At 48.6% G+C, this 17,711-nt stretch overlaps 1 protein-coding gene and 1 pseudogene across 1 annotated transcript; one reads left to right on the top strand and one right to left on the bottom strand.

Moving 5' to 3' along the window:
- Positions 1 to 6,768: 6,768 nt before the first annotated feature.
- On the bottom strand, positions 6,769 to 7,377 carry LOC147962328 (uncharacterized). Its single transcript, XM_087534146.1, has one exon. It carries the CDS (start codon positions 7,375 to 7,377, stop codon positions 6,769 to 6,771), a length of 609 nt encoding a protein of 202 aa, XP_087390272.1.
- Positions 7,378 to 15,133: 7,756 nt separating this feature from the next.
- On the top strand, positions 15,134 to 17,228 carry LOC147962327 (uncharacterized; annotated as a pseudogene).
- The last annotated feature ends 483 nt before the right edge of the window (positions 17,229 to 17,711 follow it).

The following is a 17,711-nucleotide window of genomic DNA, read 5'->3' as shown; positions in this document are numbered from 1 at the left end:
GATGAGACACAGGATCAAACAGGCCTTGGTGCCATTTGTTGATCAGGTAGTTGATCTGATTTAGCAGCATAGCCCTGTACCTTTGTTGTATAGGGATACCTTGAATCCTTCTGCCCCTATGTAATTTCCATCCCATGTAATCTTGTGTCTTGAATAGTAATACAAAAGTCAGTGGGGGCTGCCCTCACTGTCCCAAGCTTTCAAAAAAACAGTTATTGTCAAGGTGAAGAGTTCAAAGAACAACATGAAGTCCAACAAACACATAAGAATGAGATTGAAAGCTGTCACAAAATTGAGAAACTGCGGAGTGATAGCGTAGGATTATATCCAAATGGCTAAGAATCTGGCAGATCCCTTCACTAAAGGGCTATCACGTGTTGTGATAGATAGCGCATCAAGGGAGATCGGTATGAGACCCACATGAGTTGCCATGGTAGTAACCCAACCTATGTGATCGGAGATCCCGTGAAGTCAGACGTGGGAAAACAAGCCAGCGGTGAACTAAGGAGAGTAACTTTACTAACCCACTCCGTTGGAGATGCAATACTCTCGAAAACTGTATGGAAGGGTGACTACTGTCTTAATGTGTTCCAAGGCTTATATGTATAAGCAAGATGCTATCCTACAAAGCGATCTTTGGAGGAACACACCTATATGAGCCCGACTGCTGGTCACAGTCTATGAGATTGGGGTGATCTCTAGCAAGATCATGAACAGGACAGGAGTGTGACTAATATGCTCCACCCGAGGGGTCGACCTTCGGCAGCCTCGTATCAGTGAGAGTTATGGTGAAACTTCTTGACGCCAAACTGACAATTCAAGGCATAGTCCATTGTTCAGTTGTGAAAGAGTGTAACTACTTGGTCTAGATGGAGCTCAACCTTAATCGGTCTCCACTGAGATGCTGCTATATCAAAACAGCGTTTGGAACAAAGGACAAGTGGGCCCCTGAGATCTGGCGGGGATTGTTGAAATATGAGATGGGCCTAGAGCCCATATGACAATTTCAGATTTAATCTCTAAGGGCCCATGTAGGTGGCATGACAAGGTGGTGGGAAGTTTAGTCCCACCCCGGAAGTGGAAGGAGAGTTGGAGTGGTTTATAAGGGATTCTCTCCCTCATGCTATTGGAGCTTGAGAAGAAAAGAAGCCATCGCGCACTCCTCCTCCTCCGCTCGCCTCGTCACGACGCGTCGCGCCGCGGGTTGCGGGATTGAGCCGAGCCGAGCCGAGCTCACTCCTATGCGCTTCTTTTTGCCGGTCAGGAACGGGGAGTCTTTGACAGGTAGGGTCACGATCTGAGACGTCGGATCATGGGCTACCGACTTGGACATGGGTTCAGCCCACGTCTCTCCACGCGTGGCCGCACATATATATGTGGGGCGCTGCCAACCCTAGCCGCCGCGAAAACAGAACGCATCTCCATCTCTGCCTCCACGCCCATGCTGTTCCTCTGCTGCTGCTGTCGCCGGTGACTGTCCCGTTCACCGTGTACACGGTTGACGGGAGAGCAGGCCTCCGAAACCCCGCCTCTCCGGATCCTGTACGGGAGAGGGGCGATTAGGTATTTGGGTAGCAACTACGCGACTGCTCGCTTCTGTTCATCTACGTCCGCATCACCTTCGTCATCACCATGTCGACCGACACCGACCATGCCGCCGCTGAGAAGGCCGAGGCCGACAAAAAGGCCGCTGAGGATGCCGCGGCTGCTGCCACCGCCGCCGTGTGGCCGATTGGAGGGTATACATCATTTATCCCTTTCGTGTTTCTTTCTTTGTAGCAGCACTAGCAATATGCATTGATATTTCTACTATGTGCGTAGTACATGCTCTATTAGATCGTAATCAATGTGTTACCAATGCTGTCCATGTCATGCTCATGATTTATTCATGGATTAATTTAATCGAAAAACTGCCTATTTACTCATCATATGTACAGCTTTCAAGAAAAATAGCAGCTTGTGAAGTATTAAAAGGTGATACTGATATGCGGCATGCCGACATATGCCAATTGGAAGCATCAGAATATCCTGTCGTGTAAAGGTTTTGAGAGTTGCTTCGGTCGATCAGGCTAGAAAGAGCATAAACGATAGTACTGATAATTTCCGCTAGTTTACAGAAGGAAATGACATGGCGCTAGTCCTCCACGGTTTTTCAGGTAACAGCTACGGTCGAAACTAAGGGATGGTGGAAAAGAAAAACAAAATCTGTGTGACATCTGAGTGCAGAACTTTGTCTTGAGTAGCTCGTTTCTGGCCAAGAAATTCATTCGTCTCATGCATAACAACCAGTCTAGGGGAAAATACCTTGAGATAAGGAATAGTTGAAAAAGTTTACCGCAGGTAAATTTACTGGCTGTCACAGAGACAGAGCATGCTCTACTTGATTTTGCAAATCATTATGGTGTTCAGTTAATCAGTGTTTGATCCTGGCAGCTCTGCCAAAGTCAGACTGTCAGAGTGGAGTATTCCTGGCTTGATTTGTGCAGCCATAAGCGGCAGTCCTAATCTGGCTCAGCGAGCAGACACAGCAACCCTTGCATTTGCTCATCTGAATATTCTACTAGCATTCATCCCTCAGGTAGACCCGCTGCTGGATCGGCTCATCTTTCGACAAGGCCGCTTCAAGGGTGATCCCGCGTAAGAATGCTGTGGGAGCACGAGCACCAGGGTGTTCAGCAAACAGCTACCAGCGGTCCACCACCATCTTGGTAATGCCATTGCCAAAATGTCTAGTGAACATACAGCACTATAGTGCCAAATCGCTAGACAAGACAAGGCACACCCACACATCTCCCTTGTCGCTCCCGCGGGCGGCCTGTGGGCGAACCCTAGCCACCGCAAGCACAACCCCCTACCCCCGCCGGCGGAAGTCACCGGGCTAAGCCCGTGCGGCTCGGCGGCGGCGGGGCATTCTCCTTCTCCTGCTTGGAATGGGCGGTGTAAAACGTAGGTTTTGGGGGAACTGGCTCAACCCTCAAAGGGGTGGCCTATCACACACACACACACACACACACACACACACACACACACACATATATATATAATGATGTACAAGTCCAATACCAATACGGTATGGTTTACACAGTAGGGCTACAATACGAAGTCTAACACCCTCCCTCAATCTCAACTCACTCCTGTAGTATCTAGGAGGTTGAGATTGCGCCTACAGACCTCAAACATGGGAGAAGGTAGAGGCTTGGTGAAGATGTCTGCAAGTTGATCTTTTGAAGAGATAAACCTGACTTGTAGTAGCTTCTGTGCAACACGTTCCCTCACAAAATGATAGTCAATCTCAATGTGTTTAGTCCGTGCATGGAACACCGGGTTTGATGACAGAAACGTAGCACCGATGTTGTCACACCAAAGGACCGAAGGATGTGGCTGAGCAACTCCTAGCTCTCGAAGTAGGGACTCAATCCATATAAGTTCGGCAGTCGCATTGGCAACCGACTTGTACTCAGCTTCTGTGCTGCTACGGGAAACAGTGGCTTGCTTGCGTGCACTCCAGGCAATCAGATTAGGACCCAAGAGCACAGCATGTCCCCCCGTGGATCGCCTGTCATCTGGACACCCAGCCCAATCAGCATCAGAGAATCCAGAACGAACTCCGGAGGAACTGGGGCGCAAGTGAAGACCAAAGGAGACAGTGAGACGCACATAACGCAGTATGCGCTTCACAGCAGACTAGTGTACATCAGTAGGAGCATGAAGATACTGGCAGACCCTGTTAACCGCAAAGGAGAGATCAGGACGCGTGATTGTCAGATACTGCAGACCACCAACAATAATCCTGTACTTAGTAGCATCCTCAGAAGAGAGAAGAACACCATTAGCAGCTGAAAGAGTGTCACTGGAGGACATGGGCGTGGGCGATGGCTTGCACTTGAGCATACCAGCACGGCGCAGGAGATCAGAGTACTTCTTCTGGGTGAGAGCCAAACTACCACGAGACTGATGAGCAGCCTCAATACCCGGGAAGAAATGAAGTTGTCCCAAATCCTTAACTGCAAAATCATGACCAAGCGCAGTCACAAGACCATCAGCAGCCGTCGGAGATGAGCTCACTAGGACAATATCATCCACATACACAAGGAGGTACATGGTCACACTCGGTCGCTGAAACAAGAACAGTGAAGTATCAGCCGTCGAAGGAATGAACCCATGAGTGTGTAGAGCTGAAGCCAGGCGAGCATGCCAGGCACGAGGAGCCTGCTTCAGTCCATATATAGCCTTCGTCAGACGACAAAGATGATAGGGCTGAGTGTGATCAACAAATCCAGGCGGCTGCCGCATGTAAACCTCTTCTTCAAGCAATCCATGAAGAAAAGCGTTCTGCACATCAAGCTGGCGGAGAGACCATCCGCGAGAAACTGCCAGAGACAGAAGAATTCGAATAGTGGTAGGCTTAACAACTGGGCTGAATGTATCCTCATAGTCCAGACCCTGACGCTGTTTAAAACCCTTAGCCACGAGGCGCGCTTTGTAGCGCTCAATGGAACCATCTGCATGTTTCTTCACCTTGAACACCCACTTCGAATCAATGATGTTGACGCGAGACGGAGGGGGAATAAGTGTCTAGGTCTTATTCTTCATAAGAGCATGATATTCTTGTTCCATAGCAGCCCTCCAGTGTGGAATACTCATAGCGGCTTGATAACTGCGTGGTTCGGCGGTTGGATCATCCACAGCATGAGCCACACAAGCAGCAAGATATGTGACCGTACCATCATGGCGCTCCTTGGGACGAACAAAGCCACTGCGGCTGCGAGTGTGAAGACGCCGCGAAGGAGCGAACACCGAGCCGGCGGGACGTCCAGAGCAGGTGAGGCCGATCCAGGGGACTCCAGGCCCGGTGAGACATCCGGACCAGGTGATGGCGGGCCAGGTGACAGCGAACCAGGCGATGTAGACCCTAGAGGCGTGTGAGCCTCGTCAGACCCGGGCGAAGGAGGCAGCAGGGACGCTCGCGTGGATGGCGGTGGCGACGATGGAGGGGAGGCCGGGCGAGGAGGCGGCGACGGAGGCTGCTCAGAGGAGGCCGTCGCGGGCTCCAACCCGGTCGCAGTAGTCAGCATGGGCTCCGGCCCAAGCACGGTTGGAGACAGGGCGCCTGGTGCGGGGCCGAGGGCGGGAAGCGGTGCATGCACATGCACCGGCCGATCAACGTGCGCCACGGGCGACGTAGTGGGTCTGTCAGGGAGGAGTTCCAGGCGAGCTCCACGTCCAATTCCTGCACCATGATTAGGTAAACACAGGCGAATATGCAACATCTTCAAATTGGCCAGGCATAAGAGGAGATGAATGCATAGATGGTGCTGTGGTGGATGACTGAGGCATGGCAGAAAAGGGGAAGACGGTCTCATAAAAAACGACATCCCGAGAGATGTAGACTCGATTGGTTGGGACATGGAGACACTTGTAGCCTTTATGGAGAGAACTATACCCTAAGAACACACACTTTTTGGAGCGAAACTCAAGTTTGTGATCATTATAAGGACGAAGATGAGGCCAGCAGGCACACCCGAACACCTTAAAAAAGGTATAGTCAGGAGTTTCACCTAAGAGAAGCTCAATAGGAGTTTTCATATTAAGAACACGCGTAGGTAATCTCTTAATGAGAAAACACGCGGTAGCAAAGGCATCACTCCAAAAATGAAAGGGTATAGAAGCATGTGCAAGAAGTGTGAGGCCGGTCTGAACTATATGGCGATGTTTGCGCTCAACAGCGCCATTCTGCTGATGTGTATGCGGGCATGATAAACGATGAGAGATCCCAAGCTTATTAAAGAAAGTGTTGAGGTTGCGATATTCGCCCCCCCCCCAATCTGACTGAACATGGATAATTTTATGCTTGAGTAGACGTTCAACATGCAATTGAAACTGAATGAATATATCAAACCCATCAGATTTGCGCTTAAGAAGATAAAGCCGCGTGAAGCGACTATAGGCATCAACAAAACTGACATAATAGTTGTGACCACTAAAAGACGTTTGTGCTGGACCCCACACATCAGAAAACACAATCTCAAGAGGGTTCCTTACTTCTCTAGTAGATGAAACAAAAGGTAGCTGATGACTCTTGCCTTGTTGACAGGCATCACACACGGACATCTCTTTATTGCTAGACACTAATGGAAGCTCATGACGATGGATTATGTGGCGAACGATGGGTGAGGCGGGGTGACCAAAGCGAGAGTGCCACTGGGAAGGCGACACACGAACACCGCTGAAGATGCACGGGGCGGATGGATCCTCCAAATGGTACAAGCCTTGGCTCAACCGACCACTAAGAAGAACGTCCCAAGTTGCTCGATCCTTAACAAAAAGATTAAAAGGGTGAAATTCACATAGGACATGATTATCAAGGGTGAGCTTAGGGACAGATAAAAGATTATGAGTTACCGAGGGTACCCGTAAAACATTACGAAGATGGAGCTGCCTAGAGGGATGACTAGTTAAAAGAGATGCTTGGCCAATGTGAGAGATGGGCATACCTACGCCATTGGCGGTGTGAACCTGATCGTGCCCATAGTAGGGCTGGTAGGTGGAGAGTTTGTTGAGCTCGTTCGTCATGTGATCCGTGGCGCCAGTGTTCATGTACTAGGTTGGATCAATACGGTAAGATGGTGTGTATCCTTTCTCAATGCGCTGGTCCTTGCCCTTGGCCGCGATGTGGGCAGCCGGGGCGGCGACAGGGGGGCCAAAGTCTGCCATGGCAAACTAGCGCTCATTGCCCTTGCCATCATTACCGATGCCGAGAAAACTCCTCTAAAAGCGGCGGTGACACTTGGAGGCGACATGGCGTTCACGACCACACAACTGGCACACCACCCTAGTGTTAGGGCCCCCACCCAGGGATGATGCAGGGAGAGGGGTGATCTTGCCAGACGATGGGGCAGGAGGGCGCTGGCCGCGAGAAGCCCAGAAGGCCGCCGGCTGGGCAGTGATGTTGGTGGAGGCGCGACGAGCCTCGACATGTTGCTTGGTGAAGAGGAGACGTGAGTAGAGCTCGTGAGGAGGCATCGCTGGCTTGGTGTTGTGAACGGCCTCAGTGAGATTGTCATACTCAGCGTCGAGACCTTTGATGACGAAGCCAGCGAACTCCTCATCGCTAAGCAGCCGACCAATGGAGGTGAGCGTGTCCGCTAGCACCTTCATCTTGTTGAAGTACGTCATGGCGGAGGAGTCTAGCTTCTTGATGTCGGCGAGCTCGCTGCGAAGGGCCATCGAGCGGGAAGTGGAGACCTGGGCAAAGGCGTGCTCAAGAGTCGTCCAAGCGTCCATGGAGGTGGCGGCGAAGAGACAGAGGCCAGCAACTCCGTCGCCGAGGGATCCCTGGATGGCGCAGAGTATCGCCTGGTCCTGCTGCACCCACATACGGTGTTCCGGGTTGATGGCCGGGCCGTGGACGGTAGGGATGACCTGCGGAGGACACGGTAGCGAACCATCAACAAACCCTAGAAGGGACCGGCTGCGTAGCAGCGGTAGGACCTTGGCGCGCCAGAACAAGTAGTTGTCTGGCGTGGGTCTGATGGCGATCAGGTTGTCGAAGTGGAACGGCCCGGCGGGCGTGACGACGCCAGCAGCAGGGGCGGCAATCGGCGGAGCCACGACGGGGACCATAGCTGCGACCGATGCCGCGGGTGGAGGCGCTGGAACGATCGGGAGCACGGCCGCGGGCGGCGCCATGAGCGAGGCCGCGGGTGGCTCCGCGGGCAGTGTCTCCCCCGAGGTCGCCGAGATGACAGCAAGTGTCGAGGATGATCCAGCAGGGGCCATCGCGGGCGGCGGCGGCGCGACTGGTGCTGAGGCCGTCGCAGGCGGTGACGATGGGATGAGCGCTGAAAACATGGAGCAAACGGCGGTGGTGCTGAAGAACTGATGCACTGACAGAGCTAGAGGGCGAGGGGGGGTTGAGGAGGGCGGCAAGCGTTGCGGTGATAGACCCAGAGCTGGCAGCGGCCGAAGCGGAAGCGGTCATGGTGCCGGCGGCAGCGGCCCTAGGATTTAGGGTTTTAGGTACGGCGGCGGCGGGTGGGGTGGAGGTGGAGGACCTAGGTTAGACTCGATACCATGTAAAACGTAGGTTTTGGGGGAACTGGCTCAACCCTCAAAGGGGTGGCCTATCATATATATATATATATATATATATATATATATATATATATATATATATATATATATATATATATATATATATATATATATGGAAAATGGTTGTGTACTCCTGGGAGTACGTACTTCCGCTCCTCATACACCACATAGATGAATCTTTTGTACCTTTTTATTATTTTTAATATACTTCATTACTAATTATTAGATACCCCAGAATGAGTTTCATGAGAAAATTCATGTGAGTCTATGTATTTTTAAATATTTTACATATATACTGATGTGTTTGTACGTGAAAAGGTATATTACAAAAAGTACGTCGCAGATGATATTTTTTCAACTAAACTCATATTGGGGTATCTTAGAATATTTAATGAAGTATATTGAGAATAATAAAGAGGTATAATTAATGCGTATATGAGGTATATTGAGAATGGGAGTACATACTCCCAAGAGTACGGAAGAGTATATTGAGAATGTGAGTATATATATATATATATATATATATATATATATATATATATATATATATATATATACACTATTCTGATCACAACCTGACCTGCCTCGCTAATAGTACGTTAAATTTCCCTGTGAACTAGGTTGAACTTCCAGCAACATTGCACAAATGAGGCATGCGATATACCGTTGGAAAGCTATGGACATCAGTATCATGACCCAAATTAAATTTTTGGCAAAATATAAGCGGTTTAAGAGCAGTTTTGAAAACCATTTTTTCTTCGCACAAAAAATGTGAATCGTATTTTCGATCGCATTTCTAAACCGTTTATCGGAATGAGGCATATAATATGGCGTTGGAAAGCTGCTGCAAAACCGCTCCTTCCACATGTTGAAAGTTTCCTCTAATTCCCTATGGTTATAGAGTAATTTGAAAAAACGTAAAATTTCATAAACCAAACAGCTGAGTTCGTTTTTTCGATGTCATTTCTAAACGGCTAATCCAATGGAGGCATATGATATGGAGTTGGAAAGCTTATGAAAATGCGCTACTTTTTCATCTGTAATTTTTTTTTCTAATTTTGAATGGTTTAAGAGTAATTTAGAAAATGCTCCAAGTCCTACCAACTTCGTATTTTCGAGCTAATTTTTTAACTATGCGTCCGAATGCAGCAAATGATATGGCGTTGCAAAGATTGAACAAATGCGAAACTTTTTGGTATGTATTGTTTCTCCCAATTCTTTACGGTTTTAAATCAGTTTCGAAAATGGCAAAAAACGTATTTTCTTCATAATTTCTACAAACTTTATCAGAATTGGGCAAATAATATACCGTTGAAAAGCTACGAAAAATGCGAAACTTTTTCATGTTGATGGTTTTCTCTGATTCTTAGCCGTTTTCAAGTAATTTCGAAAACGGCGGGATCATGCGTTCTACCTATATCGCGAAACAGATTCTTCGAAAATGCACCGCGTGAAGAATCTGAACTTCTCGGCGCGTGTACCTGAACTTCACTCTGTTTTTCACGTGATTTTTTTGCTCGTAGGTCTCCATCCACTGCTCGTAACTCTCCATCCACTCACCGAAATTGAGCAAGTGATATACCAGTGGAAAGCTGCTGCAAGCACTTAACTTTCCCGTGTTGATCGTTTTTTCATATTCATGACAATTTTAAAAGTTTTTCATATGAAATTCATCCACTGTAGTAATTGAATTTCCTGCTGTTTTCAGTTGAACTTCTGTGACGTATTTTCTTTTGTAATTTTCTCATCAATAGTCAGTGTTACACAAATGATATTCCTTTTGTACAAACCCCTCTCACAATAATTTTTTTAACTTTCTCCGACCGAGGACTTGAAACTTACACAAATGATATTCCTGTAGTTTTTAGGTAAATTAGAAAATGGTGAGATCATGATTTCTGCGTTCATCGCGAACGGAAATGCACTGCGTGAAGTAGTTGAACTTCACGGGCATGTCTGTTTGAACCTCACTCTGTTTTTGACGTGCTGTTTTTTGCACTGTGTGTAGTAGTTGAACTTCTGGGGCATGTCTGTTTGAACTTCACTCTGTTTTACTTTATTGTATTTTTATTACACGAAACACACACCATGCAGTACGTGAACTTCTGGTTATTATCATTTTGAACTTCTCTCTTGTTTGAGAGATTATTTTAAAACCCAAAAAACAACATTTTTTAACGTATTTTGGACATCTAAATACATGGTGAACCTCTCACAAGAATTTTTTGAACTTTTCCTCACCGAGCGCTTGAACTTCTAGCAACCATTTATCTAAATACACACCAGCCAGAGAAGGAAGTGTGGTGTGTCGGCTGGGGCGGGTTACTAAGTTAAAACACCCTATCTTTTCTTTTTCTGTTCTGGAAAATGCAAGTGTGAATAACTTGACAACATGATGTACAAAGAGTGTCAGTGTTCCAGAAAATATACTTAACATACTTTTGACCTTCACGAATAAAACATTTTGACCTTCAGCCTCTTTTTTGGTTCCAACAACTGACTAAACTAGGCAAAAACATATAATTATTTTTTGTTGCAGCAGGCAAAGCCGGCCTGCAACAGTGGGCAATTTTTTAGAGATAAACACAAAACATCTGCTTTATGCACTAGAGTTTTGATGTAGACATCTGAATATTATTTTTCCTTTTGCACAAACTAGTGTACGAAGAATCATCACATTTCACAAAGGTCATTTAACCACAAGATTGTGGGCACAAAGACTCAGCAAACGGGAGGTGCACCATATTTTTTTAGGAACACCAAGTTTGAGTGATAGTGGAAAGAAAGAATCATAAACTAAAGCGTATACTGATCAAAATGTTTTACGTACACACAAGAGTCCATAAGTTTTTCAGACAACCACATGTTGCCTTAGAAGTTATCTAATCAATTATGAATAAGTTAAGAAATAAAAAACAAGAGAGGAAGAACATGTCTGAATATACTAAAAAACATCTCTGAACCTTCACATCCACATCTCGCTGAACTTCAGTCCTCCTTCAAACCACAAACTTTTTCCCGTTACACACATGTGACCTTCTCCAGTCTATTTATTTGAACTTCTTTCTAAGACAAAAAATTTTGGCATCAATTTTCCTAACATACAAAATGGAAGACAAACAAACTCATTGGGAAAACATATGGTGGACAGAACATTGTTCCCACGTTGTCCTCATATGTGCACAAGTTGCTGAATTTTCTTTGATGTAATTTTTCAAATACAAGCAGACAAAAAACCAACGAAGCAACATACTCTTTGACCATTTTCTGCTAAGTAGCTATACTGATGCATTCCTTTTCCATTTTATTTAACTCTTCAAATATGTGCCTACAAGAACAATATAGCTAAGTAACTATACTGATACACAACTTGGAGTTTTGAACTTGCAAAAAATAAATAACAATCAAACATCCTCAAAACAAGCTGAAGAACAAAAGTATTCGTTCTCATTGACAATGTAAACAAGCATATACAGAGCATAGAATAAGAACTTGTTCTCTACATAAATTCCACACTAAGGTACTATAGTAGTTGAGAGATGTTCCTGTTGGGGCAGTGCTCATGAGAAGATCACCGCTTTTTTTGTATAATAGCTTGGCTTTGGAGGAGGCAATGGCTGCAAACAAATTAGTTTTGTTGTATGAACTAGTGAAGTTTTGCAAAATGAACTTTTATCAAATCATCCCAAAGGAGCACGAGCGGAGTTGAACGGCCTACTATGGCAAAGTTGAACGGCCTGCGCATGCAGCGCCGGTTGTAGGTGGTAGACACCTGTGGCGGTGGGCGCCCAGCTACAGGTCGAGGCCACTTCCAGCAGGCCAAGGCATGTTCCAGCTGAATCTGCAGGACGGGCAGGCTAGCAAGAGGAACGCCAAGATGGCGAGGCAAGAGGTTGGAGAAGAATTTCCAGGCAGAAGAGGAAAACGTCCATGGTGCGCCAACGACGAAGGATGGTGTCTGGGGATGGGGCCCCTGGGTGGCGCGCTTGGGGGCTAGCGGTGGACGCCGGCGCACATGGGGAGAGGCGGGATCCGACGCGGGCTTCCCGCAGGGGCAGCAGCTTGACCGCTCCGCCGGCCACCTGGGTCGCGGGGACCGGCGGTTAGGCGGGATCCGATGCGCGCTCCGGGTATCTTGTCGGCGTCGGTGGTTGCCGGACCGGCGGCGTCCGGCGATGGCGAGGTCCGGTTGCGGCGGTTGTTTGGAGGGAGCCCAGCCGCGGCGCGGGGCAGGGAGGGAGGCGGTGGCGCGGGAGGCGCGGCGGCGAGGGATCCAGAGCGGGCGGCGCGGGGGGAATTGGGGTGGGCGCTCCATGATGATTTGGGTAGTTCGTGGGCTGGTGGTTTTTCTTTCCTTCGGCAAGTTCGGGAGCAACTGATCGGGCCTTATAGGGTGTGCCGTGATCCAAATAACTATTCTAATCCCGGGATTAGAATAGTGCTACTCTATATATATAATGATGATGATGTATAAGTCCAATACCAATACGGTATGGTTTACACAGTAGGGCTACAATACGAAGTCTAACAGGCGGCGCGGGCTGTTTCACTCCGTTGGGTGCTCGGTCGGGCGTGCGCGCTTGCACGGGTGCTCGTGCTCGAGGCAGCGCGGCATGGCACGGCGTGCGCCCTTTGGTGGAGGGAAGGCACCTCTAGGTCCTGCTCGACGGCCGGCGGCGGCGACTCGGTGGCCAGGGGCGTAGTTCCGATGGGTGGCTCCTCCGGGCGTGAAGTAGACTGGATCCGGTGGCCTGGGGCGCATATCCGGTGGATGGTTCCTCCGACGGTATCTCCAGGCGCGGTGTGGAGCGGATCCGGTGGCGTGCTCGTGCGACGGCATGCGGGGCTCCCCTCATCGGATCTATGTTTCGGCCAGCCTTGCTGGGGTCCCCCCCCCCGGTCCTCTGCTCGCAGGCTTCTGCTGGCCTACCTCTATGGGCCACGGGCTGCGGTGCGGTGGTGCTGCTCGACTTTGTCGGCGGCAAGGTGGTGCTCCATTCTGACTCGCCGTGGGCTGGCCTGATGCGGTGGTGCTGCTCAATGGCGGCTGCGCAGTGACAAAGAGTGTGGTGGTCCGTGGTGGCTCTTCGGTGATGCTGGCGCGATGTCTTCGTGGAGGTGTTGTGAAGGGGGGTGCGGGTGGTGTCGCGTGCTCCAGGCGAAAGTTTTCCATCTTCCCAGTCAGCGGTGTCGGCGTGTGTGGACATCGTTTCACCTCCCTGGAGGCGTTGTCATGGAGCCCTGTGTCTGCCCATCCTCGGATCTTGCTCTTCAGGTGAAAGCCTAAGAGCCGGCCGTGTCGGGCAACAACATCGTCATCGTAGATTCCACCTTGGGGGCGTCGCCTTGAAGAGCTTTGGATCCCGTTTGCACATTCCATAGGCTGGACACTCGCAGCATTGCGGTTGGCTGGTGTCCGTCCAGCTATGTGGATGTTTGGTGGCTTGTTGTGTGGCAACGACGGCGGCTTGGGGCGGAGCTAGCTTGCTGATTGGTCTTGGTAGTCGGTGTCTTCGGGCATGTTCGAGGGGTCGCCATGCTTCGCCTTGTCTTTCTGGAGTCGGAGCTGCTGAAGAAGGGCCCTTGCGGTAACGATGACATCAGACAGGTGGTCGGCTCTGGCGCTGGCTCCGTGCAAGCCCAACGCTTTTCTCCTCGAATGCTCGTTGACAGAATCGGAGTTGCCTTGTCGCCGGCGCATGTGGCTGACTATTTGGCATCGATCGGCGCAGGCCTCGACGTTTGTTTGCGGTGAGGGGTTCTTCAGTGGTTGTCAATGGTGGAGTCAGAGTCACCCTCACGGAGGTGTGATGACGATGACGCCGGGCTACAACCTCGATAGCGCTTTTTTCTTTGGCGACGTGTGTGCGTTCTTGTGTGGGTTGTCAGGTCCTCGGTGTGCCTTTTCTTTACGGGTGTGATGTGACGGTTTTCACCTTATTTTCCATTAGTTAACCGGGCAATTTTCTTCGACCTTTTTTAATGAATCGGGCCCTAGGACCGTGTTTTAAAAAAAGGGGCAGGCCTAGCTAGCTAGCTGTATTAAAAAGACTTGTGGTCGATTGAGGACTAAGTAAGTAAACTGGATGCGATTGGCCAATCGGTGGAGCCTCCGTTCACATTAAACAGAACGTTGAGCCGGCCGCTAGCACTTCTTCGCAATGGGGTAAATCATATTAGAATTAGCCAAATCATGTCTTCACAACTGAAAGTCAACTAAGTAATGGCTTAAACATTGATGACGGCGGATCTCGGCGGCGTGGTGCAGTGAAGACTCGGCGCCCGATGCGTGATGATGGACTCGCGCAGGTGGAGGTAGTTGTCTGGCGTCGATGGCGGAGTGGCCTGACAAGGTAGAAGCCTCAATATCTGCTCTGAAGACGGACCTGTGGAAGATGGCGGCGACGACACATGTGAGTGCGTCAGACCAGTTTATGCCCCAGACTCGGTATGTGGCTTGGCTGGGGCTTCTGGCTTTTGATGATAGGCTTAGGTGAATAGACCGGGTATTTGGCCCAGTTAGCACCCCTTCATCATATGGATAGGAGTAGTGGCATATGTTGCTAAGATGACGGATTTAGGCATTTTGTTGTAATACTTTGTAAGGTCCTCGTGGATAATCAATAAAGTGGATGCAGAGGCCGGGGGTCATCCTTCTTTTTTTTTTTTAAAAAGTAATGGCTTAAACAATTGACCATCCTCTCGCAAAAAACAAAAAAAAAAGCATCCTTACCCACAACTCATACTTGTTCTGCAGATATGCTCTAGTAATTTGCTCTGAATGTGATTGCCATTTGTCAATGCCCAACGCTACCACTACCAAATTAAGCTGACCTTTGTATATATTAATCCCCAGGACCAGGACCAGGCCTAGGCATAGTTGCACAACTGATGCGTCTGTTAACTTTTAATAATTAGCTGTCAGCCAGGTCTGAAAATATGACAAAAGATATCCTTTCTTTTCCTGGTTGCATTGTACCCCATGAATGACCCAACTGGAGAGAAACATATCTAGAGTGGTGCTTCCCAGTTGATCACACAAACAATGGAGCTCAAGAACACCGCCACTATATTTGCCGAGCTCTTCAGCAGCACCGGAGCTCGGCTCGTCCGAGTAGAAGTTCTGGTCCTCTTCGGCACCTTGGCGTGGGTCCTCCTCGAGCTGTTCGGCTCATTCCGCCGGCGGTACAGCCACGGGTTCTTCCGCCTCCTTGTCTGGACAGTGTACACACTGTCGACTGTGCTGGCACCCTACACCATCGGTCTGCTGCAGGCTGGTCTATTCCGCGACCAGACATTCGTTTTCTGGGGCACCATCGTCCTCCTGACCCAAGTAAATTCCAGCTCCCTCTCCGTCTACAGTATCCATGATATTGAGCAGAGGAAAAGGATGCTTGCGCAACAAGTGTTGCAGATCTTTCTGGTGCTATGGCTGATCGTCAATGGTAGCGGTGGCGACAAGAGTTACAGCATTACCATATGGATTTTCTTTATTTACAGCATCATTCAGACAATCCTAAAGTTTGCGAATTTAAGAGATGCAAGCAGAAAGGGTGGTTTGGTGGCCCATTCTAAAGTGATTGCAGATTACATGGTGGTTGAGCATCAGCTAGCTCAGGAGGTCGTTGATCCAAGCACGATGGAGGGGTACAGCTACATATTTGACGGGGAAATGGGACTAGCTTCCTTGCTTCCAACCGCACCTCAGTACAGAGTTGAATTACAAGAGGTGACCAACAAATATATCACCATTGATTTTGTTTGGCGATGGATTGAGTCACACAGATTCAGGCACAGGGAAACCGCGGAAGCTTACAAGGATATTGCGCTCTCCTTCACATTATTCAAACTAATGAAACGGAGATTCTGTGGCTATCGGCTCAGTGAAGCTGGCCTTGAGAAGACACTGAATCTCGTTCTTCATGGGCTCCTCTCTCAGAATGGCATTGGCAGTTATGTTCGTGCTTTTCGAGTTATCGAGGAGTTGTCATTCTTGTATGATTTCTTCTATACAAGGATGGAATCAGCCTTGTTGAGTTGGTTCTATTCTGGAATTGCTCTATCAACAGCTATCTACTGGAACAGCACTTCCGAAGCATTTAGCAGGCACTACAATAGCAATTTGAAACAAATGGTCAATGGAACCGATATTATTCGTTGGGTTACCGTTGTTCTGATTGCCAAGTTAATTTTGGTATGCATGGCGAGCCCATTCACTACTCTTCATAGGATGGTAGTAGTGGAGGAACTCTGCCGAAACATTAGGGATGAAATTACAACGCCACGAACAACAAGCAACAATTCACGCCCCATAGCAAGAAACACCTGGGAAAGAAAGCTCAAGCAGTACTCTCTGTTACTCAACTTCGACTATGATCCGTGGAATGCACTAGACTACAAGAAAAGGACAGAGGGCTGGGGAAAAGATAAAACTGGCAAATATTGTCATCGTGCATGTCCTCTCTCGGTTCAAGAACAACAACGGCAAGCTAGAAAATGGACAAGCAGCACTCTCTTCAAATCAGCTGGGTAGCCAATTCTCATGGGCCTGCTCCTTGACAACACATGTCCACACGATCCTTGTATGGCATATCGCCACAACCATCTCCCGCAATGAGGTGTCCCTGGAGGGCAACGTCAACCGTCTTGTTGCCATGAGCTTGTCGGATTACTGCGCCTACTTGGTCGCTTTTGTTCCGGACATGCTACCTGGCCACGGCTATGACACACGACGCATCTTTGATGCTGTTATCATGGAGGCTCGGCAGCACCTTGCCGGCTGTGAAACTCTGAGCAGTAGATGTGAGAAGCTGATGACGGGCTTGCATGGCATCAACGGTACAATCTTAGATATGGGAGCCAGGCTTGGGAGAGAACTTAGGGACATGGTTCCAGACGAAGAACAGCGTTGGAAGGTGTTGGCTGACTTTTGGGCAGAGTTCATACTCTTCCTGGCGCCATCCGACAATGCAGAGATCCACGCGGAGAAGCTGGCTGCCGGCGGTGAGTTCATGACACATCTCTGGGCGCTTCTCACTCATGCCGGTATTCTGGAGCGGCCCTATTCCTCCTCTGGGGTTGACGTCCCTCCGGAAGGGTTCAATGGTACCACATCACAGGATTTCGAAGTTTGAGTTGCGTTTTGAAGCTTATGCTATCTTCTTCTGCTCGAGTATGTATTGTAACTGATCCACTGTTTAAGTTTGTTCGTCCCGTTTAAAGCGTGGAACTTTGGAGGTGTTAGTGTGTTCGTACTTCGTCCTGCTTAATAATAACTCAGTTATATTTTGAAGCTTATGCTATCTTTCTACCACAAGTTGGTCTGTAATAGCCAGCACTGTATCAAGGTTTTGGATCCCAAGTAGACTTTTTTTCTCGCGGGGCAGCGGAATTCGTGGTTACCACGGTAACTGCAAAATACCGGAAAATTTTCGTACGTAATTTAAAATTTGAGTTGAAATTCAATTTTTACCATGCTATATGTTGGTTCTGAACCCCACCCGTTTGAATCAGCAACTACAGCCTAGCGCGTTGTTTAGGGCGTACATATCCATCTTTTGTCTTCAGATCGTGTTATCGAATCCCATTGTGGTCTTATTTTTTTGCTCATCTCCCAT

The sequence above is a fragment of the Triticum urartu genome, chromosome 7A (assembly GCF_056163025.1).
Source record: "Triticum urartu cultivar PI428250 chromosome 7A, HENAU_Tu73, whole genome shotgun sequence".
NCBI classification, from domain to species: Eukaryota; Viridiplantae; Streptophyta; class Magnoliopsida; order Poales; family Poaceae; genus Triticum; species Triticum urartu.
This window is presented reverse-complemented; position numbering and strand designations above follow the sequence as displayed.

What these genes read in the sequence shown, in the direction of transcription:
- LOC147962328 (XM_087534146.1), bottom strand. Translation starts at nt 7,377, where the DNA reads ATGTGGGTGCAGCAGGACCAGGCGATACTCTGCGCCATCCAGGGATCC.